This window comes from Lutjanus erythropterus, chromosome 4, assembly GCF_056507025.1.
Source record: "Lutjanus erythropterus isolate fLutEry1 chromosome 4, fLutEry1.hap2, whole genome shotgun sequence".
In the NCBI taxonomy this organism is placed as follows: Eukaryota; Metazoa; Chordata; class Actinopteri; order Lutjaniformes; family Lutjanidae; genus Lutjanus; species Lutjanus erythropterus.
Window position 1 is genome coordinate 45,798,035 of NC_139320.1, and position 23,176 is coordinate 45,821,210.

Below are 23,176 nucleotides of genomic sequence, written 5' to 3' on the forward strand. Positions count from 1 at the left end.
GGCTTGTGAGAATAAGTATTGAGATTTTGATAATCATTGCGTATAAGATTCCTTGTTATATTGTGTATGTATGCTCTTAGTTTTAGTGGTGGTTTATCATTGAGTGTTTGGTTTGGACAGGTGACTTTTGGACACAAATGCTACACTGGAATATGCTTGGGATGAAACTCAAATATCTCTGGTTCTGGTGGCCACAGTCTATTTTTGTAAAATGTGCAACATAGAAGGTTCTGATAAGTACTTTCATGGCCATGTCAACAAAATGCTGGATGAACAACTGGCCACAATTTGCCTGCAGGAATAATTAGCTTTTACTAAGTGCAGGGTTTCCCCCAGTAAAGTTGTTTAGCCTGTTTTTTAATGATGGCTGGCAATGGGGCCGGCCACAGACTGATGACAGCATTACGGTAGGGCTCTATAGTTTCTGTGATAACGTAATCATGGCCGGAATCACGGACTTGAGAAAAGCCATAATAACACAGATTTCATAGGGTCCTAAATGAAAGGAGAAATATGCAAGACCTTAACTTCAGTCCCAGTGGTGAGTTGGAGCCCTATTCCATACTCATGCTGGCCTGGTTTGACTTGGTTTGACTGAACACGTCAGCCCAGCACAGCGGGCTTTGCATCTCCTTTACAGCAGAAATATCCACTTGAAGATGTGTCTTTTAGTTGAGGATGAGTTTAACTCAAGTTGAGCAGCTGTAAAATGGTGAACAACACTTAATTTCCTTTAAATTCTTCACAAAGAAACTCTGTCTTATTTTATTCAAAAGCTTTTATTATGAAGCAACTAAATCAGGAAATGTTTAGTTTTCGGTGGTAACTTCACACTTTATGGCTGAAACCAAACATGACACAGGAAACTAAAACCAACACCTGAACATAAGAATAGCGACACAGGAGAGAAACTAAACTTCAAACCACAGGGATTCAGTTAGAAGCTACAAAAGTACTGAGTGCTGAACACAGACTTTTAAAAACCTTTTTCTTTGCTTTCATGCACAAAAGTTCGGTTTCACAGCACATGCTTGTCTGAGGTGTAGAAATGGAGGGTTGACACGGGTTGGAGTTAGTGAGACTAGCCCACGTGGATGCGAGTTGAGCTCACTTTGGCCCCAGTCCGAAGAAGGTCCATGTCGGGTGCAACTCGGTAAAGCTAAGTTTGTTCAAAGTGGTAATGGAAGTGCAAATCAGCGTGGCACTGTATGACTCAGCGTAGGTAAAAGTAACGATGGAAAAGCCTTAATACACCGTCCCATGGGGGGATACCGGAAGGGGAAGGACTTCGCCTGTCTGTAGTGCATTCACGTTTCAACCAACAGATGATGCTAGTGAGCTTTCCAACCACAAAAACATCTCAAAACATCATAAAAATAAAATGAATAAAATAAATGTCCCAGCTGAATCGAAAGGTTCATTTATCACTTACCTGTAGGCTTATTCATAAGTAACATGCCTTAGGATACTTTCTTTTTTCATTTCTCATTCTCTTAACTAGGGATGGTTAAATGCCACTCATTACGCAAACTGGGACTATCTGCTGATATGGATGCAAATCTGATATAATCTTTTTCCCCTTTTTTAAACATCTGTGCTAATATATTTATCTATCAGCCAATACAGAAACTGAGTAACAACTCAGCCCACCCCTACTCTTGAGCTTAATCCCAAAATGTAACCTGAACCCAAATCTTTTTATGGAAAATTAAGGTTTATCACAATTAAAGGTCTATTTTCATAGCCCAGGCCGTCAAGTCTATCAATCATAATATTTAGAGTTTGTTACCGTTTACATTTGAACCTACAGTGAGACCTGGAATACAGTACCAGAAGCGTTATTAATAAAAATGCTAAGCTATCAACTTATGTAACTAGCTAATTAGCAAACTAACATATCAGTGAAGTTCTAGATGCCTCACTTAAAGTGCTGTACTGGCTGTAGGCGTGCTAATGTTAGCTGTGGCTGCTGCAGGGGAACTGGCTTTCAGGGTATCAAACAGTATGTTCTTCAGCTTTTAGATGCACTTTTTATGTGCACTTAAGATTTTCTAAAGCAAAGGGATTTTTAGTAACATTACTGATACACTCACTTTCAGTTTTACCCTCAAATTAATTAGCTAACCCTTAACCAGAAACCAAGCCTCAAACAGCCCTGTAAAGAAGTGAGAGTCAGCCACAATATTCTCAAAACATTCTCACTTGCCACGCCTAAAATAAAATTTAATTTTCACAAAGACAGACATTAAACGTCTGCACACACTAGCTACTTTGCCTCTGTCTTTATAAGTTTAATTTTACACCATCTTTCAGCACACATCAGGAGATTCAGCCGTCAGCGTGCCGAGATCGATGTGACTTGCACATTTACTCCCTGTCACATCTAATAACAGTAGAGAGGAGTTTGTTGAGCTAAATCCATTTTAAGTGTGCACCAAAGCACAGTAGAGGCCACCTTTGGTTTGCAGACATGTGCTGTCAGACTGTGACAGTCGAAGCCACAGCTGTGCAGAAACTCATTTGAATATAATTCTTTGAAATACCTAAAAGTACTGGAGATATTATTGGTTCACTTTGTGCTGCCTGTAAAGGGTCACTTGATGTTGACAAACTAACAAAATGAACAAGCAGCTGTTTAGCTCAGGTTAACTTAGATACTGATTTTAAGGTCTCTAATAAAGCACACTTTATAAAGGGTTTACTAATGGCTTCATCAGTGGTTAATAAGTGATTTATTAATGCTTAATATTAATAAAATATTTAGAAGCCACTAATAAGAACATCTTTTGGGTTGCCCTTTGGCTGTTGTTTATCCATCTTGTATTAAAGCACACTACCACTTCTTCCCCCACTTCTTTACACTGTACAAAACAGAAGCCAGAATACAATGTGACAATATGAGCGTGACCATCTTGTGCTGGTGACGTCATTTGAAGCCCGTCTGTGCACTAGTGACTGGCGTTGGAGCCAATGCATCGAGGTCTTGCTCCATAAACTCGACCGACGGTCCAATGGATAAGAGCAGCCATTTGGCACTTTCCTCGACCATGCTGCATTTTGGGTAAAAACAAGTCCTACTCAACTGCCAGTGCCAAATAAAGAAGACTATTGTCATTCATATGCATTTCATTGTTGGCAGACAGTATTTAGTTTACCGTAATGCCACAGTGGACAGACTAAATCAGCAAAATAGTGTCTTAGGAAGTGACAGATCTAAGAAAAACAGTACCTGGAGATTCACTAAGGTATTTGTATATGTCAAGCTATACAACCTCCGACCACTCGGTGGAGTTGTTCTTCCTCTTTGATTGAGGCAGACCTATTTCTTAAATTTTTTCTATGTATTGATCATTGCTTGGCAGAGACATGCCCTAATTGTTCACCTGACTGCCCAGAGGATTTGGGCTCCTAATAATTTCCATATTTTGTGCATCTAAACTGGCAAAGACTTCATAATTTGTATTGATCGCCAAATTAGAGTGGTTGCTTTCACCCAAAAAAGGGAAGAAGCATGATGCAGGTGCTCTCATCTGTTGCGAGCAGAGCTTATAGTAACTAATTAAAACCAAACTGATCAGAAAAATGAACACTTGAACACTCTTTGATGTTTTAGTTTGGCCAATGTCCCCTCTGCTAACATAGAGGGGGCAGAATTTATGACCCATACTGCAACCAGCCACCAGGGGGCAATCAAGCTGTTTTGGTTTCACTTTTGGGGAGCTGTCATATTGTCCATCTGTCTCTCAGTGGTTGTAACTAACGTGTTAATTAATGGTTCTTACGCTTTACTGTCATTTACTTACAATATATGGTATATTAGAAAATCAGAAATTCATGAGCATTTATTAGGTCATTTCTAATAAATGTATAGAGAGAGTAAAAATCAACTGAAGCTTCAAATAATAATTTATTAATAATATAGTTTTCTTCTACATTATTAAATTAATATTTAACAATTGCTAAAGCAGTCATTTACTACTTATAAACCCTTTTTTAAAGGATGCCTGATTTGAAAGTGGTAGGCCTATGGATTTTACCAATGTGCGTTTTCAAAGGTCAGCAGTATAACAAATATTTTTAGACTGAAACAACTGAAAGACATTTATTTTCTATCAATATAAAACCTTTTTAAATTAAAATGAAAATGCCAGTCTATATTAAAAACTCTCTTACAATGGTTAGGCGGTGTATTAAGCCTAACTCCACGGCTACAGTACCTGGGATACATGTTATTGTGTGTTCTGCATGCAGTTCAAGTTTTTTCGGTTGAGACCAGTTTTAACATGTCAGACTCACTGCCAAGCTGACCAATGAGAGGAGAGAGCCTAGAGGGCCGGTCCTGACCATCTGCTGTCCCAACAGACATCCAGCCACCTCCTCAGTGCACACACAGACACACAAATGCACACACAGCATGGACTTTTTTTTTAAACAGTGCAACACAGTACAGAGTTTTAGATTGTGAATTATCTGATGCTTGTTTATGGTATTTTGTTTCATGATTTTTCAAGGGAAATAGGTTGACGTGCATACACAGTATGTTATGGAAATAGTCTTCAGTGCCAGAGGAGAAACAGGTGCATCATGGTACACCTGAGACTCATAACCACTGCTCTGGGCACGGATCGTTGCAACACAAAACACTGAAAACAAGACAACAATGCTCAAAGACAAGGCAAATGTTCGCTCCAAGTCGGATCCAGCCAGTGACTCTGTTATGTTCAGCCAAAGCAGAGACGGATTCTCATGTTTTTTCATGATGCATGAGCTGAATTGATTTTGAGCCTGAGAGGGCACATTGGACACAGACTGTCTGTGAGAGACCAGACAAGAGAAAATAATGTGGACAAGAGGATCCCTGAGATATTTTAATGTTATTTCAGAGCAACAAAGCTGAAGAATATTGAGTTATCTGAGATTTTGGCAGAACATAAGCCTCTGAAAAAAGAAAAACACTCATTTGCATGGGAAGGCTGTATTGTTACCGCCATGTTTTGCATAAATTTTAGCTCAACGGATTCCAGCTTTGTAGTGTTTTCTGCACTAGCTTCAGCACATACAGTTGGTTTGTTTTACATTTCACTTTAAATGATTTTATAATCCAGCAGGACCAATGATTCAGGTGTAAGAAGCCCTGAGAAATTATATTTCAAAGTTCCAGTGTGTAAGATTTTGGCATTATTAGCAGAATAAGGAAGAAACTGAATATAAGTATGTTTTCATCCACGTATAATGACATGAAAATTTGAATTTTTGTGTTCTCATTACTTTAGAATGAGTCCTTTATATCTACATTTTTTTTATCTTTTCCGTGGACTTTGTTGTATTTTTCACGAGTTTCAAGGCCTCCCGAAGGGTCTCCTACAGGCTGGAAGGGGAGGGTGAGGCGAGTGGTATTCAGCTGGTTGCAATCTGCAATATCTCCGCTAGATGCCCCCCAAATCCTACACACTGGTCCTTTAACCAAAGTTTTGTGCCACATGCTGATTTACTTACATTCCAGGACAGTAGTTGCTGCAGTACCAGTCAAGCAAACTGTAGATTTGAAATGGGAAGAAACTGCCTCCTTGTGTAAGATCATCAAGTCAATTTCTGGTGAAGCTGATAAGGAAACAAGTTTGTCTGGATTATGAGTTATGGTTGAACAAATGCTGTGAGATCTGGTGTACTTTCATGTAATGTTTATATATATACATAAATATATATAATGTATACTTATAGTAATGCCAATAAAAATGAAAAACACCACTTTCAAAGAGTTTCACTGTTTTTTTATATATATATATATCTTAGCAGTGAATACAGGCCTCAGCTTCTCAAGGCCGAAGCAAAGCTCCTGAATTTGTGTGTGTGTTGTTTCCCTGCTGTGGGAATAATGTTGCTATGATAATCAGCTGCACCTACATTAAAGCAATACAGTGGAGTACAGTCAAGGTGAGCTGTTATACACAAGTTTTACATAAATACCGCCATAATACCATATATCCTGATAAAGTGTAAGGAAAGTATTAAGGTATGGAAAAATAGATAACGCCCAAACTGAATGCACATACCATTATTATCTACACTCATGAAGTTTTCATGGATTATGTATAATGTGTTGAAAATGTGTAGGTTGACAGCGGTGGAGAGTAACTTAGTAGCCTGTATTTACTCAAGTACCATACCTAAGTCCCAATGGAAGATACATGTACTACTTTACATTCCACTACAGCTCCAGGTGAATATGGTATTTTTTACTCCACTGTGTTACTCAAAGCACCAAAAAGGTACATTTGAAAAATTCAAAACCAGTGTCACTTTCTGAAAATCATGTCCCGGTTACTTGAGATAATACATAATACACATTTACATGATTTTTGTAAAGAAACACATTTTTCAAATTTATTTTTGGTGGTGGTAGAGCAACATAGGACTAGTACCATTTAGTCCCATTATATATATTTGAGAGAAGGCGGACATCTCTAAGGCCGATATCCAAAACTCTGCAGCTCACAACAAAACAGTATAGATGGATAAACAGCTCTACAGGCCAGGGGGAAAATATGTATTTTTGATTTTAGCAACATTAAAGTGCGCGTGTAACGTACACATATCCACTATACGTTATTCTGAAAATGGCCTCTGTTTATATCTTAATGCTAATAGTTTTGTATTTTACTTGAGCAAGATTTTGAATGCATGACTTTTACTTACTACAGTATTTCTGCACTGTGGGGTTTCTACTTTCACTTAAGATCTGAGTACTTGTTCCACTTCTGTTTATAGATCGTATTTCCAGTTTCCACTCTCATACTTGTAGGGATTTTTCCCTGATGCCTTAAATCACAGGGAGCCTGAGAGTCCTTTCAGTTGACAAGATAATGAAGCTGAGCGACCGTCCTCGCTCCCCTAAATTCTGTTATTTCTTATTCATGGAGAATCTTTGACATGAGTTGGAATAACTAAATTAAGGCTAAAATCGAGTCCAATTGTGTATTCACACTTTCACTTTTTATCAGACAGATTCTACTTGAGTGCTTGGTGCTGTTGTTCCCCCTCGCTCCTCTGAGGGTTCTCGCTCTTGTTTATCCTTCTGGCTTGTCGGTGGGATGCATCCTAATTCCGTATTGTCTTGAATGCACTAGCGGTATGAAAACAAGGTTATCACCCACAGAGCAGAGCTCTTTTAACGTAGTATATAGTTGCTCTGGCAGACCTGCGCTGTTGTGTGCAGCCATGTTCAGCCAGCCAGATAAACTAACAGTGTGTCCTCAGGCGCCCCATGAGACAGCCACTGACCTGGCTAATATGGGTGGCCGCCCTCTGCACACACACACACACACACACACACACACACAAATGCATTTATGCATTCATATAAACACACTCACACACCAGCCTATAGTCTCCAGCATAAATCTGACTGCTGCTGCAAATGTATAATCTAGGATGATTTATTAATCTAGTGTGTCTGTCCTCTCTTCCTGTTCTCCCTTACCCTCTGCACTCCCCGGACCACAAACATTTATGATCTCTCCTCCTCCGTGCCTTGGTCCATTGTTTTCCCTGCTCCTATTTTAGTCTTTAGTTCGTTTGCCAGCTCAAGCATGAACGCCGTCCCTGGCTCGGAGCCTCAAGCCACTGTCACTGGAACAAGGAAAGATGTTTTATGTAAACAGTAATATAATGTCCTACTTGCCTGTTGAGTGTAACAATTTCCTCAGAAGATCACCCAGCCTTGAAGGAAAATACCCACTGAGTCACATAGTTTTTTGCTCATGTTTATTGTTTCGATGCTACTTCAGATGCACCCAGGTCTCTGTTTAATGCACGAGCTGCAGCGTGTCTGCAAAGATTAAAGTCATTTACATTACATTTCACTCTCAAACTGAATCACATTCCCACTGCGAGACGTCAGGAAACTAATCTCACGATAACGTATCAGTTTAGTTAACCAGCAGGGCCACAAATTTCACCACCAAGCTTTCCAAAGACAACAGCAGGTACAATCAGCTCCACAAACCAACTGACATACAACTGCAACACTGAGGCAACTCACTGCTGAAAACTTGTAATGCGTTGATTGATAACATGCTGACAAAATGGTCCTGTTTCAGTCCAAAACACACTATTTCCATGAATAAATAACCACAAACTGCATGACCCGGCAAACAGGAATCATAATTCTCTACCTATATCCCTCTGTGTCTCAAGATGGCCACTGCAGTGCCTGTCTCTATTCTCCCAGGTAAAGACAGAACCAAGCAGGTGAGTAGCACTTTATAAAACCAGTGTAATCCCAAAAATGATAATATACAGTTTTTATATAGAACTGAAGCTACAACAGGGAAATTACGTAAATTTAAGTAGTTTGCTGTGCTGCTTTTTATATGAACTTTTTCCACTACAGCACTTGTTGTGATGGCTTTATATTATAAGTATAGTTTCAGCAGGTTAAAAAGCACTGTGTATTTATGCTTCAGGTTCTCTGGAGCAGGGGGTCTTTGGTGTCTCCAAATTGCCTTTACATTTGTAATAAATTGTAAGGAATGGTAATTGTAATGAAGTGGCAACTCAATGTGTGTTTGTAATAGTAATGTGCTTATACACATATCTTGTATTTGGTAATGTGAGTTTCTGAGTAACTGACAGTTAAAACAGTAATCGACAGTTAAAATGCAAATGGATTTTTAAGTTTTTAAGTTTCAGACCTGAATTTTACAAATCTGCAAATACAGTCACAAACTTATGTAAAATACTTTCAGAAATTACATCGCTTTTTATCTCTGTCTTTACACATAAACAAGCAATGAGGTCGCAACTTCTTACATTATATCTATGTTAATATTTTTTGTATTTTCCCTCAGCTGTTGGCAAATATAGACACTATTTTCCCGTGGGGAAAAAACAGCATTTTGCACAATTGCATGTTTAAATTTTCTAATATTTTTGCATAACTTTTTATAATAGGTGAAGAACATGGGAATGTGAGCATCATCATCATCATCATCATCATCATCATCATCATCATCACTGTTGATAACTTGATGATGTTGATGTGATGTTTGAATCTCAGTGGTGTTTTCACCATTTCCCTTCATTCTTAAGTATTTATCACTAATGCTCAGAGCTCTGTCAGCACAGCTGGGAATGAGGCATGCAAATACACACACACACACACACACACACACACACACAAACACACACACACACACTTGTGAAGGGGAGAATAGATTTTGAAGATGTGAGAAATGCTTCTTTAGCAGAAAATCCAGTTCCTCAGATGGAGACTGCAGATTCTCACGTCTCTGGGGTCTCATTATACTCATCTATACTTATCTGCCGCTCATGAAAGTCCCTGATCAATTGATTAATCGCTTCTTCTACTCCATCTATGGTCTGCTACCTCTGTAAGTAAGGGAAGGAGTACAAAGATCAGGCAATTCCTGGTCACACGTGCAGGGACTACAGTTATTATTCCAACATTTAAGTCAAGATTTGGAAACTACAAAAAGATAATATGCTGACAGGCAATGAATAATGTTGTCACATAATGCATATTATGTTTATACATTGTGGCATGTGACTATACAGATGTTAAAGTAGACTATTGGCTGTATTTAAGCACTATGACACTTTGATTGATTTGTCTTGAGGTCCGTGTGATCAAACCAATGCAAGGCTGATGCAGTCCATAAGGTGACACAGACACACAAAAACAAAAAAAGGATTTCCCGGCAAACAAATCAAAACGCAGAAGTATAATCTCACGAGAGTGATCAATTTGACCAAAACCATTATCTTTCCACAGTCCTAACCAAGTGTTTATTGTCCCTAAACCCACCCAGATTTATTTTACCCCACTGTTTTCACATTTTAAACACAATCAGTTTGTATGAGGCGCAAAATAAGAAACCAACGTACAAATCTCGCGAGCGTTCCACAAATCAAGGGTTACCTTCTAGACATGACAACAGTTCAGTCAAGTCACTCCCAAACAGAAAATCAAACTGCAAAAGTTTGTGAAAGAAGAAAATAAATGGCAAAAAAGGACAAATGAGGGCAGACTTGGCTGTTCTTCATCTGCCGCCTCAGACGCCACAGAGACCCGTCCATCTCACTATGAAGGATGTAACCCGGCCGACGACATGAAAGCAGGTTAGTCATTGGCTGTCAAGACAGACAGATGACAGGAGTGTGGAGGTAAATGAAAAAAAGCAGATTATAATTTTTATTAGCATTCATTCCATCATAATGTGGCAGATTGCCACAAATTGTATTATATTATATTATATTATATTATATTATATTATATTATATTATATTATGGTACAAAAAACCCTTGATGAACCACTGACAAAGGAGTTCTTCAAGGAATCCAACAATGCTTGGAGAACTCTTTCTTCCCAGAAAGGTTCTTTGGATGAGAAGGAACCCTTAGAGGACAGAACCCTTTTGGAACTTTTATTTCTAAGAGTGTAGATGCCCTTTGCAGCAGATGCAGGATATGAATTTGACATGTCCTTGCAGATAACCCTGTTTTTTCAGGTTAGGCCAGGAGTGACCAGACATTATATTTTAATACTATATTATATCTTGGAATTTTGAAGGAATATTTCTGTCTCATACCTACATTTTCTAGATGTTTCTTGTGGTAATTACTGTGAGTCAAATTAAGATTTGTGTGGAGTCCACTAGTGGTGTTCGGCCACGAAGGCCTGAAGCAGCTTCACCATGACCCTCATTAACACCTTAGCCTAACACTCTCAGCTCTGCCTGTAATGACGCCTCAGTGGATCTCTATTATAAACGTTCTCCAATAGCAAACACTCGTCCTTCTGTCTGCTTTAAGCATGATGGATGTGAATCAGCATAAACCCCCCCCCCACACACACAGAGGCAGCTACGGGCCAACTTTATTATGACCTGACACAGACATAGTGGCTTGGCAGCCGAGCGGCTTCTTGGCCTTCTGTGACAGTCAGTGCCATTAGAGGCACAGCCAAACAAAACAGCATCCTTTTATTCTCTCATTTATTACAGACCTGTGGGTCTCTGGAGCCCAGAGAGAAGAGGATAAAGAAGATTTTAACTACAAGAGCTACCGGTGGTGCAGTTATCATCGCTGTGAATATTTGGATGCATTTGTTTTGGGACTGGACAGGATTTATCGTTACACTCAGAGTGAGTTTGAAGTGTGAGAGATGGAACCAACCACACCAACGGACCCAAGGAATGACAGAGAAAAGAGAAACAACAACAGAGAGGTAAATTTCAGAAAAAAAATATTCATCAGCTCATCAGAAGAAAGGTAAATTTTCTTTTTACTTCCTGCCAAAATACAAGCTGTTTGGTTCACTCTTAATATTGTTGCCATACGATTTTATTGGACAGAGAAAGGAATCAAATATCACGTCTTTAAATAGATGGCATATAACTTATACTGCATATTAAGTAATTGTACTATATTACATTATATAATATATTTAGTCAAGTACTGTACTTGGTACTTGTACTTTACTTGAGTATTTCCATTTCTGGTTACTTTACACTTCCACTCAATTATACTTTTTACTGCGGGACAGTTCACCCCAAAATCAAATGTGTATATCCCCCTCTCTTCCCTCCTGCCTGCAGTGCTGTTTATACATAGAGATAGTTTTGGTGTGAGTTGCAGAGTTTTGGACATGTTGGCCATAGCACCGCAGCCATGCTGTGGTGTTCAAAGCACCAAAAAATATATAGGAAAAATCCAAGACCAGTGTCTCTTTCCAAAAAATCATGACCCATTTACTCAAGCTAATCCACCTTACTCTGAGTAGTTTCATATAGGAACTATTTTCTTTCTAGAAGAAAATAAAGTTTTGGTAGAGTCTGAAGTTGTTCCAGTAGATTCTACTGGAGAAAGAAAGTAGTTCCTACAGGAAACTGTTCACAACAAATATTTTCAAATGCTTTTTTTGGGGGGCACCACAAACTGAGTGCCATTTAGCAAGGAGAAAAACATGTATTTTTGATTTGAGGGTGAACTGTCCCTTTAAATGACATCTTCAGCTACTTTGCTGATTCAGATTATGGTACTTCAAGTGTATTTTGGTGTTGATGCTGTTACACTTAGTGTCATTTTGAATGCATGATTTTTGAGAGTGTTTCTACTCTAATCAGAGTACTTCTTCAACCACAGCATCAGACATAATACATATATTATATATAATTATGTGGGACATAAAATGTGTGCAGACTAAGTGCAAATGATGGAACAGAATAGGCTCAGCAGACACCAGAAGAAACAGAAAGGTTTTGTGGGCAGTCATTTCTGTGTCCATGGCGCCATCAGGTGGTCGACACATGCTAAGACACTGACGGTTCATCTAAAAATTCCTGCTGCGAGAGCATGTTCATTGTGCACACTGTATCTCTTCATCAGTTTTACTTTCTTTATTTACAACAAAGTTGTGTAACAAAGGTACAGTAGTAAAAAAAAACTTTTTTGTACATGCCAGAGGGGCCCAAAGTAAATTAATTAAGAGTCCTTTTACAGTTCAAATAAAATACATGATTTTAAATATTTAAAGTCTGTACAGGTTTTTTTGTGTGTACATGGATTTATCTGTAACTTGGTACCCAATTTTATATTTAAAAGATTTTGCAAATCCTTCCAAGAATAAATTTGAATGATCACAGTGAAACTGGTAGGCAATACCACTTTTCATGGAACAAACAACTAATCAATTAATGGAGAAAATGACTGAGATTAATTGATAATGAAAATAATCATTATTTGCGCCCCTTAAAGCAGATGTTATTGTGCTACAGACAATCAAAATTAGGTTTTGTGATACAATTCTACAGAAGAGTGACATCCACTATTCAGTCAGATAGAGATTTATAATGAAAGTAATGAAATTATCATTTCAAGCCGTTTCAAGTACTTCATCCAAAATCCAAGCACTTTTTAAAACTTGAAAACATTACATTAAAATTCAAATGTTTTCACCTGTAAGAATCATGTCTATTTACCTTAATTCTTTAGAATTCTTCTTTAACTTGTTTTATTATTAATTCAATATTTATTTTGAATACAACAATCTTCATTCCACTGTACATCACCCATGATAGAGGACCAAAATAATTTTACTGCTACTACTGGGTGGAAACAGTACACTTTAAGATAAAGTATTGGGCTTATACACACTGCAATGTCAGAAACAGGTTGTGATAATGAAAACTAAAAAAAAAAGAAGTGAAAATTTGGCAGGAATCACGAGAAATCCAGGAGAATTGTGATCCCAGGAGGAAACAGGGAGAGGGCAATGAAAAACCGGAGTCTCCTGGGAAAATCAGGAAGGTTGGTAAGTTAACAAGTTAAATAACATGACTGAATGTAACAGTCACACACAGTCTTTGTCTCTCAAAGGTGGCCGATGTCGTCAACATGCTTCCCGAGCTGACCAGATGCAGGGTGGACCCCGGCAACATGCTTGGCATTGTGGGTATTGTGGGCACAGTTCTCAACCTGCTGGTCGTGGTGTTAGTCTACATCTACACACCCATCTAACATCCCTACACACAGACTGTGTGGAAAGATTTATGATGAAGACGCTGACTGATGGATCGGATGGACACATGGGACATCACCTTATCGACGGATGGCTGGAGGGACAACCAGAGGAAAGGGACAGCATGCTTTTTGTACAACACGATGCAGACCTAAATAAATCTACATTTATTATGAAATTCTTCACAATTGTTTGAATTTACTTTCATTCAAAGCCTCATCAACGAACCGTCAGGGCAGCAGCCATGGACATGTCTGGATATCAACCAATTCACTAAAAAACATTCAGCAAGACCAGTTCATATGATAGAGTTACATTTATTTGACAATTTAGTTTGCACACAGGAGGAAAAAGAAATTTTAAGAAATTATAGTGTGAAACTTTCACAAGTCTGATTTCTTGGACAAGAAAATGGCAAATAGCAGTCCATTAAGGAAGTTGCAATCGCAACAATTCACGCAAATTTAAACAATCCCTGTGAATTCTGTGTGACTCTGCAATATTATTCAAACTCTGCAACTTTTCTACAAATCTGACCGATCATCACTGCTTCCTGCGAGTTCTACCAGTCATAACAGTCCCCTGTGCAATGAACTGATTCAGTGTTTTATTATTAACATTTTTTGATTTTATCATGGGCACTGAAAGGAACACATGTCAGTGTTACTGACATTTATCAACACTCTGTGCATTTTAATATTTTTTAATTATGTGCTTGTTCTTTTGATTGAGTTTGAGCTCCAAAAAAGCACTTGTAATACTGAAGCTTTTTAATAAGTTTACTTCAAACACTCAGAATAGAGTGCTGTGTTTTTTTTCTCCCTGGAACAGGCCACCTTTGATTTTAATTAATTAGGAGAGACTGAAATAGAGAAAAGGATGTGACCTATAAAATCAGTTAAAAATAGTTTAATGGATTATGTTTTTTACACTAATATTTACATAGAACTGCAGAAAAAACACCAGATATGTCAACAGATTCCTACATAACATGTACATCAAACATGAGATGACAGAACATTTCAAATCTTTTTTGACTCCTAGTCATTACAGATATGTCCTCTGAGCTCCAGACACGGGACAGAGAATCCTGACAGATAAATACATAAATACTAGTGACTAGTAATTTGTTCATGTGCACAGAAATTGTGTAAATGTAAACACTGAAGCAAAGCTAACATGCCATTCTTTCCAGTTTGACTCCTACTCTCTGATATTCAAAGAAAATACAGCCACAGTGATAATAATATGTATATTGTAAAACCTCTGTTTCTTTAAGGTACAGGAGCAGTATAATTATTTGGATTATTGATGTTGATATCAGGGAGTATTTGACAGCTGGTGATGATGTCAATCTTCTCGGACACAGCCTTCAGGTCATCCAGGATTAATCTGATGCTGTGGGAGGCGTTGATGATGGCGCTCTGCGAAGCGTTCAGCTGAGCTGTGGCGCTTTGCACCTTTCACAGAAACAATCAGAGTCAAACGACTGCAGCCACAAAAACAACTACTGAAATTAAGCAAATTTCAAACACATCTAAAGCTGTGACAAGATTGTTGTTAAAGGGACAGTTCACCACAAAAGCAGAAATACATATTTTCTTCTTACCTGGTGTGCTAATTATTCACAGTTTGGTGTTAGCTTGGTGTGAGTTGGGACTGTCAAGTTTTGGGGATATCAGCTGTGGAGACGTCTGCTGCTCATGGTGCCAAAAAAGTACATTTAAAAAACTCTAAAGTAATAACTCTCTCAAGAAATCATGATTCAGTTACTCAAGATAATCCACAGAGTTTGTTGTGAGCAGCTTCATGTTGGAACTAGTTTTTTTCTATGCATTTTTGATTTTAGGGTGAATTGTCCTTTTAATGTGAGGGAAATTATTCATTTCAATTCATAGTTGCAAGAGACAAATGTATTATCATTTTCCATGTGCCTCTTCATGACTGGCATGTGATTTCTATCCTTTCTAACTTCATGCATTTGACATTATCATAAGCTTACTTTGTCAGAACAATCCTGGAGGCTACATGTTTGCATTAGAGCATCTTTTTTAGTTCTATGCAACATTATTCTGATTCTTTTCTTGTACAGAGCAAAAAGTTTAGTGTTCAATTATTCCCATTCAGTGCAGTGGGCTCTGTACTTATGGTGGACTTCCTAAAAACTTGGCATTTCACACCCAGAAGTGGTGCCTGACGTCCTGCTTTACACAGACTGTCGTGTGTGTGTGTGTGTGTGTGTGTGTGCGTGTGTGTGTGTGTGTGTGTGTGTGTGTGTGTGTGTGTGTGTGTGTGTGTGTGTGTGTGTGTGTGGTGTGTTCTCATTGGTTGTCTTGTCACTTTTTAGATAACAGACAAAACAAGACATTTAAAGGCATCACTTTGGTCTTGAAACTGGGATGGACATTTTTTGCTATTTTCTGACATTTTATAGAGGTTGTAGCTCCTGATGTCACTGAACTTTACTTGCTGATGTTATTTAATATCCTCTAATAAGTAAAACAATTATTATAGAGGCAAGCAAAAGCTGACTTTGGGCAAGCAGTTTTGTGACACACTTGTCTGACTGGGCAAATGGGGAAAACTTATTTTTATTCTTATACTGCTGGCCTGACAGCAACAGTGACTAGACTTTCCCTGCAGATATTCAAATAACTAATTGACTAAATTATGTCTATTCAACACCTGTATTCAGATCTCAATGTAAGTTAGTCTCTTGCAAAAAACAGACTATAAATTTCCATATACTGTACATAGGTGTGAGATCAAATATACAAATTATAGGAAAACATAAACAGTATATTCTGTATGCTTTCCTACTTGACATGCAGTAAATAAACTGCCAGTCACCATCTCATCAAAGCATGCACTGCTACATCCTGCTCACCATGCCCATCCAGGTGAAATACCAAGTTTTTAGGGAGTGTCATAGTAATGGTGCAGTATAAAGGGCAGTTTGACATTTATGCCTACTTTAAAGCTACTACAAAGACTTTTTAACTGGTTAAGAAACAGTCTTAATTTCTTACTGATGCTTTATATGGCCTATGTATGTTAACAAGAACATCCGCCAAAAGGTCACTTATTTCTTTATAGTTATTCTTAACCTCTGGCACTGGGTTGGATTCAATGTGAAATCAGATGAAACAAGCCTGTGTTTACATTTTCTCAGATTAAGTTACAGTGAGTGGTAGGTTTGCCAGTTAAAAAGAAGCAGCAATTTCAAAAGAATTTTAGTTCTGATGTTGTAGTATCTGGTTATTACAGTGGAAACATCACCACTTTTGTCCACAGGGGTTCCAAAATCAACAAAATATTGAAGTTCCTTGTAGCAGCTTTAAATATTTGATGAGACGTGTCCTGAGACGAACACATCTGTGTACCTCTCTACTGGCACTGCCATAAACCTGCCGTAGTGTCTGGCCCACGTCAGAGTACAGCCGGCAGTTAGATTCCTGCAGCTTCTGTTGTAAAAGGGTCTCACCTGGAAACAGAAATACACACAGGAATGACTGAAATCAAACCAGACTGGTCACTGCTCATTGTTAATTTATGCATTTCTTCAAAGCCACCCTGACTATTAATGTCATATAGCATAAAAAAATGCTCAAGACTAACATGCCTCAGCATAAACTACAATTGTCCAAAAAAATATTTGTCATTACAACTACCATACCTACCATATCGTTTTTTTACTTAATATATTTTAAGATGATAAGTACAAAAAGTACAAAAGTACAAAAGTCCAGCTCAATGTGATCTACAAAAAAGCCTCTTGGACCATAAAGGTCTGCCATGATGTATGTTTTGCTTATTAGTGATGTCTATTTTTTTGATGTTGACTCTATCAATGCCAAATTGATGCTCGTGGCTACATTTATTGTTGTACTTATGACCAGCATTCCTCACCATATGGTCTGTGTGTGGGGCTTGGTCTGTCTTCCACTATGGACTGTATGGTAGGATGGTCTCTGACTACTATAAGAGGAGGAAGGTCTCTCCTGAGTATCTGGGCGCTCTCCTGGCTCACTGTGGACGCTCGGTCTGCCTGCTGCTCCTCATCCTCACTGTCTGTTTCAGATGCCTCCCCAGGAACCTGACAGCATCCAGGATCACAGACAAGGCAGATAGCAGGGTCATGACAGGTGGGCTGGAGACATTAGCTGATCATTATGAACACACATTTTGTTCTTTCAGTCACTCTCAACACAGACATTAATACACACAGGCGCAGGCCTGCAAGACAACCTTGACTCCAGCTGTGGCAGTTTGGGGGGGAGGCATGGAGGTGATGTAGACCTCATCATCAGAGTCTGTCTCAGAGGCCTCACCCTGCACCACTATCTGGTACCTGCTGGACATGACTGTGCGCATGTGCACACACACACACACACACACACACACACACACACACACACACAAACAAAACGAAACTTTGTTATTTGCACCATACATTTAATAACATAACACATAAAAGGCACATTTTAAGAGGAACATTTAGTAATACAAAGGGCATTTAAATGCCATTAAAGGAATTCAATAGAAAAACAGGATAAAACAAGACATTTTTTTAAAACAACTGAGAGTTACAGCATATATAGATATTCTCTTGCTAACGTTACATGGAAACAACTTGTATATTGGTACTGTACGTAAATAACGATAGCTGATGCAGAAAACAGACGTTTACCTATGCGGGAATCTATAAAGTAATTTTAGCAACAAGCTAAATGTTAAAATAGACGGTTAAAAAATGCAAGAAATGTCAAACCTTCTCTGTGGTGTCAAAAACACAAATCACATGAGCAGTCAGGAAGTGCCTAGTACATCTATGGTCTAAAAGGCAACCCTTGACATGAGAAAGTATCGCGAGATTTGTACTCTTCCTTCATTTCCTTCCTTCGTTCATTATATACTAATACAAAAGATTTTGTTTTGTAATGTGACAGCACCGTGGTTAAAATCTCGATAGGTTTAAAGACAGAAAACAGTTGGTAGGGGTTCGGAAAAGATCATGGTTTGGGTTAAAATGATCACTCTCGCGAGATCTTTCGTGGGTCTGAGGTTCCTTTCTAGTTCTTGACACAGCAGTGGCTTGTTTTCCAACATCCAATCCGATCTGAGAGATATGTCACATGATAAGTGACGTTTCATAACGCGATTGGAAGACGTGCGCCAAATTCAAGAGTGTGTTTGTAAATGTAACCGGCGTAGTGCGGATTTTAACGGTATGGGCTTTAACTTTAAGTTATGATGTTTATGGCATCCATCACTTGAGATGTATTCCAGAATACTGGATGTATTCTAGTTTTTCTTGTCCTCGTTTATTGATGAACATGTAACCCACAGTTGACGGGTACTTTTTCACGATATTCTAGGGCTTGGCTCCCGCTAACTCCGCCTAACTGAATCCTGAGGAGTACCCGGCATTTATATCGAGCGCAACTGTTTACTTCGCGTAGCCTACAGTTATTTGACAGGTACAGTAGATTTTACGGCTCTTTATGTCTTTATTTAGATTAACTGCAAGCTATATCATACATACATGCCTTGCTTTGTCCTCATTCTCTCTCATATACCAAGATATTGAAAAAACTAGTTAGCGTTATCACGGCTTGGGCAATGTTACTAGGAAACAACACTAGCTAACCAGCATTCTGTTGCTAACCATGTAGCTAGCTTCTGTAAGGGGTTTTCACAATTAACTTTACTACCCAAGCTAACTAGGTGAGGAGAAACTGTTAAACTAAGTAGTATACCTGGCTGAATAATGTTACCTTTGTGTGTTTGTCAGGAATGGCAGACGAGTCTCTGTTTGATTTTCTCCATATGGAGATCGTGTCACATGTTTACACGGAGCAGCAATCCAGTAAAGGAGAGCTGGACAACAAGGTGTGTTTTATAAAGGCATGAATCAATCAACTGACACTTAGTATTCAGAAACAACCTGAGCATTGGGTTACACTGTGGTCTGGAATCACCTTGACGGACAGCTTTCACTATGTAGTGTTAATCACTCCAGCTAATCAGTGTTCTGTGTCTTATAGTGTCTAGATTTTTGATGTAATTCTTGTTCTTAAATAGCCTCACACGATATTTAATTGTATTTGTCTGTCTATCTATCTATCTATCTATCTATCTATCTATCTATCTATCTATCTGTTTGTCTATCAACTACAAAATGAACTTGAATTTCTTCCCTTCAGGACAGAGCTGCCTGTGTTTCTATCCTTGAAGGCATGGGCTTCAGGGTGGGACAAGGACTTATTGAGAGGTATGTGCAACAGTATATACTGTATGACATACAGCCTCCCTTATGTTAAAGGTAGAATCAGTAGGATTTGTCTGAGCTGTTCCTAAATGCTCCAGAAAGATAGCTGATTGTTGTGTCTCATGATTCTGACACCAGATACCGACGTTTTGGGTTGGTGAAGCATCCTGAACACAGCAAAATAATGAGAAAATAAAGAAAATACAGTCAGATGACAGGGTTTCTATAGATACAGTCACCACCACACATTTCCAGCGGGTCATAAGTGATGGTCGAAAGGGATCATGTATGAGCCTGTACATTGTTTAATAGGAAAATATTGCATATTATACCTTTTAAATGTTCTGTGTTAATGTTTGCTCTGTCTAGGTTGACCCGGGACTCTCCCAGCTTCAAGGATGAGTTAGATGTAATGAAGTTCATCTGTAAAGACTTCTGGACAAAAGTGTTCAGGAGGCAGGTTGACAACCTCAGAACAAATCACCAGGTAAAATGAATATGTAGCTTGATTGCTGTCACTCACTCAATTATATGAAATGTTGTGGTAAATTAAGAAAAAATACACAAAAGCATTTTCATTGCATGTTAAAATGTATTATCATTATTATTATTGGTTGATACTATACATGAGTTTATTCTTTACATAGGGTACCTATGTTCTGCAAGACAACAAGTTTTCTCTGCTGACTCAGCTCTCCAATGGAAAACAATACCTGGACCAGGCTCCTAAGGTTAGTATACACTTTCACACACACACACAAAAAAATACATTCCTACTGCCATCACCTGGGGATCAACTAGACAAAAGGTGCAGAAAGTGATTCTGGAGAAATTCAAAGTTCATTGTTGAGTCTCATTACCGGGTCGTGAAATACTTGTTTTCTGAGACAACGATCAACTATTTTACTGGCCTGTGATTGGCCAAAGTCTTCTGTCATGGGCCGCATTTTCATAAGGGCTGAAAAGCGAGCCAAGAGGAAGAGCAGAAGTGTAGTTTTCTCCAATGACACTAAAAATAAAAAGCTGTTGTTGTTTTACAGAATTATTAATTAATTAATTGAAGCTAATGCAAATGTGTGTGTGTATGTTTACTTTCAGTACCTTGCTTTTTCGTGTGGCGTGGTGAGAGGAGCTCTGTCTAACCTCGGTCTGGACAGTGTGGTGACAGCTGAGGTCTCTGTTATGCCATCCTGTAAGTACTATCAGAATAGCAACCCGTGTTTCTTCTTTCTCTTTCATTTATTTTTATTCTTGTTATTGTAGGAAAGAGAAAGGCAACCTATCATGCTCATTGGTTTCCTGCAGAGTGCTGCAGGGATGATGTATATCTGTAGGCCAGCTTGGACATGTATTTTATAGAAAATAAGCTCCATGGTGAACAAAAGTTTGACACGTTCAAGTTTTGTCAGCAAGACAATCTTCACCAATTAACATCTGTCGTATGTCATAGAACAAAACCTGAAAATCTCTTAAGAATGTGTTAACTACAGACTGTATTTCAGACATGTAATCAAAAATCTATTAAAAAACTTCAAGCCAATTCATTTTTGGATTTTCAGCCTCTTTAGTAGCAAAACTCAGTCGGTTAGGTCAGGATTTGTTGGTCAGATTCATGAGGTATCATAACCTCAGTTACACACTATTAAAGTCCAAACAAATGAGTCACTTCTCCTTCATTCTGTCTTTCTAGGTAAGTTCCAGGTGGTGATCCAGAAGTTGTGACCTGATCCTCTCTGCTACCCTGGTGCTGATGAACAGGGCCCTCCTGAGGTTCTGTTAATCCTGAGGAGAGGATAGCAGTTCCTGTCCAACCACAGCGAGAATCGAACACCAACCTGATTTTCCACAACTGGGTCAAACAGGACCGGCCATCCACACTCTGCTGACAAACAGGTACCCCTGAGTGGGCAAAAAGGGTTATTATCCAGGGCTACAGAACAAGATTTGTTTTATTGCGTTTGCATCTTGAATTTGATAAAGGGTTTTTTTTTTTTCCAATTTGATGTTCTCAACTCTAGTTATCTCTGAACAAGCAGCGCCTGGCCCTGACTGACCCCATGAGGCCAAGCTGTGAAAAAACAAAAATTAACTGTCAGTGGCTGTGAACACAACAATGTGAATGTATAGTAAATCATGTGGTAATGTAATATTCCTTGTAACGTGTCACAATATTAAGAAAAAAGTGCTTACTAAGAAATAATTGAGAATGAAAAAGAAAAGCAGCAGAATTTAGGACAGGACATCATTATGGATGATATTTCAGGACTATCAACTGCCACACCATCTCTTTCAGCATCCATCCAAATAATAGCTAGGGAGCCTTTGAAAGTCATCACACCTGGCACATTAGATGTATTATTCCACAACAGACACTCACTGAGCAGCTGTAACCAGCTCCTGGTGCTTTGCTCTGCCTCGCAGCAGATTGCCTTTAGGAGCTGGCTGTTTTTGTGTATGCTGGTTGTAATTTATTTAAATTTCAGTTCATTTTAAGGCAAAATGCAAATCCAGGATGAGGCTGGTACCAGTTTCTGGACTCAGCTTTTCTTTATATTTGAAAGTGTAATGACATCTACCTGGTGTGCAACACTCTGTTCCTCTGTATTATTATTCTTATTATATATTATTTTTGTACCAAGATGTACATTTTTGTCCTCTGTACAGCATTGATATGTAAACATGTAGTATTGAGGTTTTCCTAGCATGCAGTAAGTTGCAAATGTTGTAAAGCTGCAAATTAATTTCTTAGTTGTAATTGTTGATGTCACCTTGCAGTTTAGAGGAGAAATCTGTAATATATTTACTGTAATAAATCAGAAAATGACCATGATGTCATCAGAAATTAAGGAAACACGTTAAGTCAAAATAAAAAAAATAGAGCCGTGTTGTCCCCCTTTCCATTCTGGGCCAGAATGTTTTTGTTTGGGCATTTCAGTTTAATTAGAGTTGAAATTAATGCTGAATGTTTGCCGATTGAGTAAGTGTCTCTTTATGAGTTATAAGAAATCATAAATTATCTTTTAGAAGGAGTAGAGGTTTCTAACGGATAAATTGATCAATATGTTAATGGAGTCTGGCAGGTAGTCACTGAACTCCGACTCCAGAGTGTAAATTTTCAGAGCAATTTTCAGGTTAACTGCCTTACCTTTATATTGATAAACAATTAGTTGTTAACAGCCAATCGACTTACAGTGTAGGACTCGTCATCACTTGATATTGTCAAATTACAATGTTGCGCTCGTCTTGCGCTCCTGCAGTGTTCCTGCAGCCTGCCTGAGATTCCTGAAGTCAGGGAAGACGGGGGCAGAGGGAAACAACTCACCACAACCATAGATCACTTCTTGAATAGGATTTCAACCTATTT

General features: G+C 38.5%; 2 protein-coding genes across 4 annotated transcripts; one reads left to right on the top strand and one right to left on the bottom strand.

Moving 5' to 3' along the window:
* Window positions 1-14,435: 14,435 nt before the first annotated feature.
* bloc1s3 (biogenesis of lysosomal organelles complex-1, subunit 3) lies at window positions 14,436-19,412 on the bottom strand. 3 transcript variants are annotated; one of them, XM_084718141.1, is made up of 5 exons: window positions 19,319-19,412; window positions 17,790-17,905; window positions 17,451-17,637; window positions 16,925-17,025; window positions 14,436-15,001 (listed from the first exon to the last, which is right to left on the bottom strand). In XM_084718141.1, the coding sequence occupies exons 2-5, from the start codon at window positions 17,901-17,903 to the stop codon at window positions 14,816-14,818; spliced, it is 588 nt and encodes a 195-aa protein (XP_084574267.1). In that variant the 5' UTR covers window positions 17,904-17,905; window positions 19,319-19,412; the 3' UTR covers window positions 14,436-14,815. The 3 variants fall into 3 exon arrangements, with proteins under 3 accessions (XP_084574267.1, XP_084574266.1, XP_084574268.1); XM_084718140.1 differs by lacking the exon at window positions 19,319-19,412 and adding an exon at window positions 18,313-18,436; XM_084718142.1 differs by lacking the exon at window positions 19,319-19,412 and adding an exon at window positions 18,232-18,256.
* trappc6bl (trafficking protein particle complex subunit 6B, like) lies at window positions 19,302-21,794 on the top strand. The gene is made up of 6 exons (XM_084718143.1): window positions 19,302-19,433; window positions 19,748-19,815; window positions 20,182-20,299; window positions 20,460-20,543; window positions 20,911-21,004; window positions 21,503-21,794. Exons 1-6 carry the CDS (start codon window positions 19,338-19,340, stop codon window positions 21,532-21,534), a joined length of 492 nt encoding a protein of 163 aa, XP_084574269.1. The 5' UTR covers window positions 19,302-19,337; the 3' UTR covers window positions 21,535-21,794.
* Window positions 21,795-23,176: the final 1,382 nt, after the last annotated feature.

Bases quoted from the DNA above. Each gene is read 5' to 3' on its own strand.
- bloc1s3 (XM_084718141.1), bottom strand. From the start codon at position 17,903: ATGTCCAGCAGGTACCAGATAGTGGTGCAGGGTGAGGCCTCTGAGACA. The intron at 17,638-17,789 runs GTTGTCTTGCAG...GGATGCTGTCAG, and splicing joins CTGCCACAGCTGGAGTCAAG to GTTCCTGGGGAGGCATCTGA. The intron at 15,002-16,924 runs GTACACAGATGT...TTTCTGTGAAAG, and splicing joins ATGGCAGTGCCAGTAGAGAG to GTGCAAAGCGCCACAGCTCA.
- trappc6bl (XM_084718143.1), top strand. From the start codon at position 19,338: ATGGCAGACGAGTCTCTGTTTGATTTTCTCCATATGGAGATCGTGTCA. The intron at 19,434-19,747 runs GTGTGTTTTATA...TCTTCCCTTCAG, and splicing joins AAGGAGAGCTGGACAACAAG to GACAGAGCTGCCTGTGTTTC. The intron at 20,300-20,459 runs GTAAAATGAATA...TTCTTTACATAG, and splicing joins ACCTCAGAACAAATCACCAG to GGTACCTATGTTCTGCAAGA.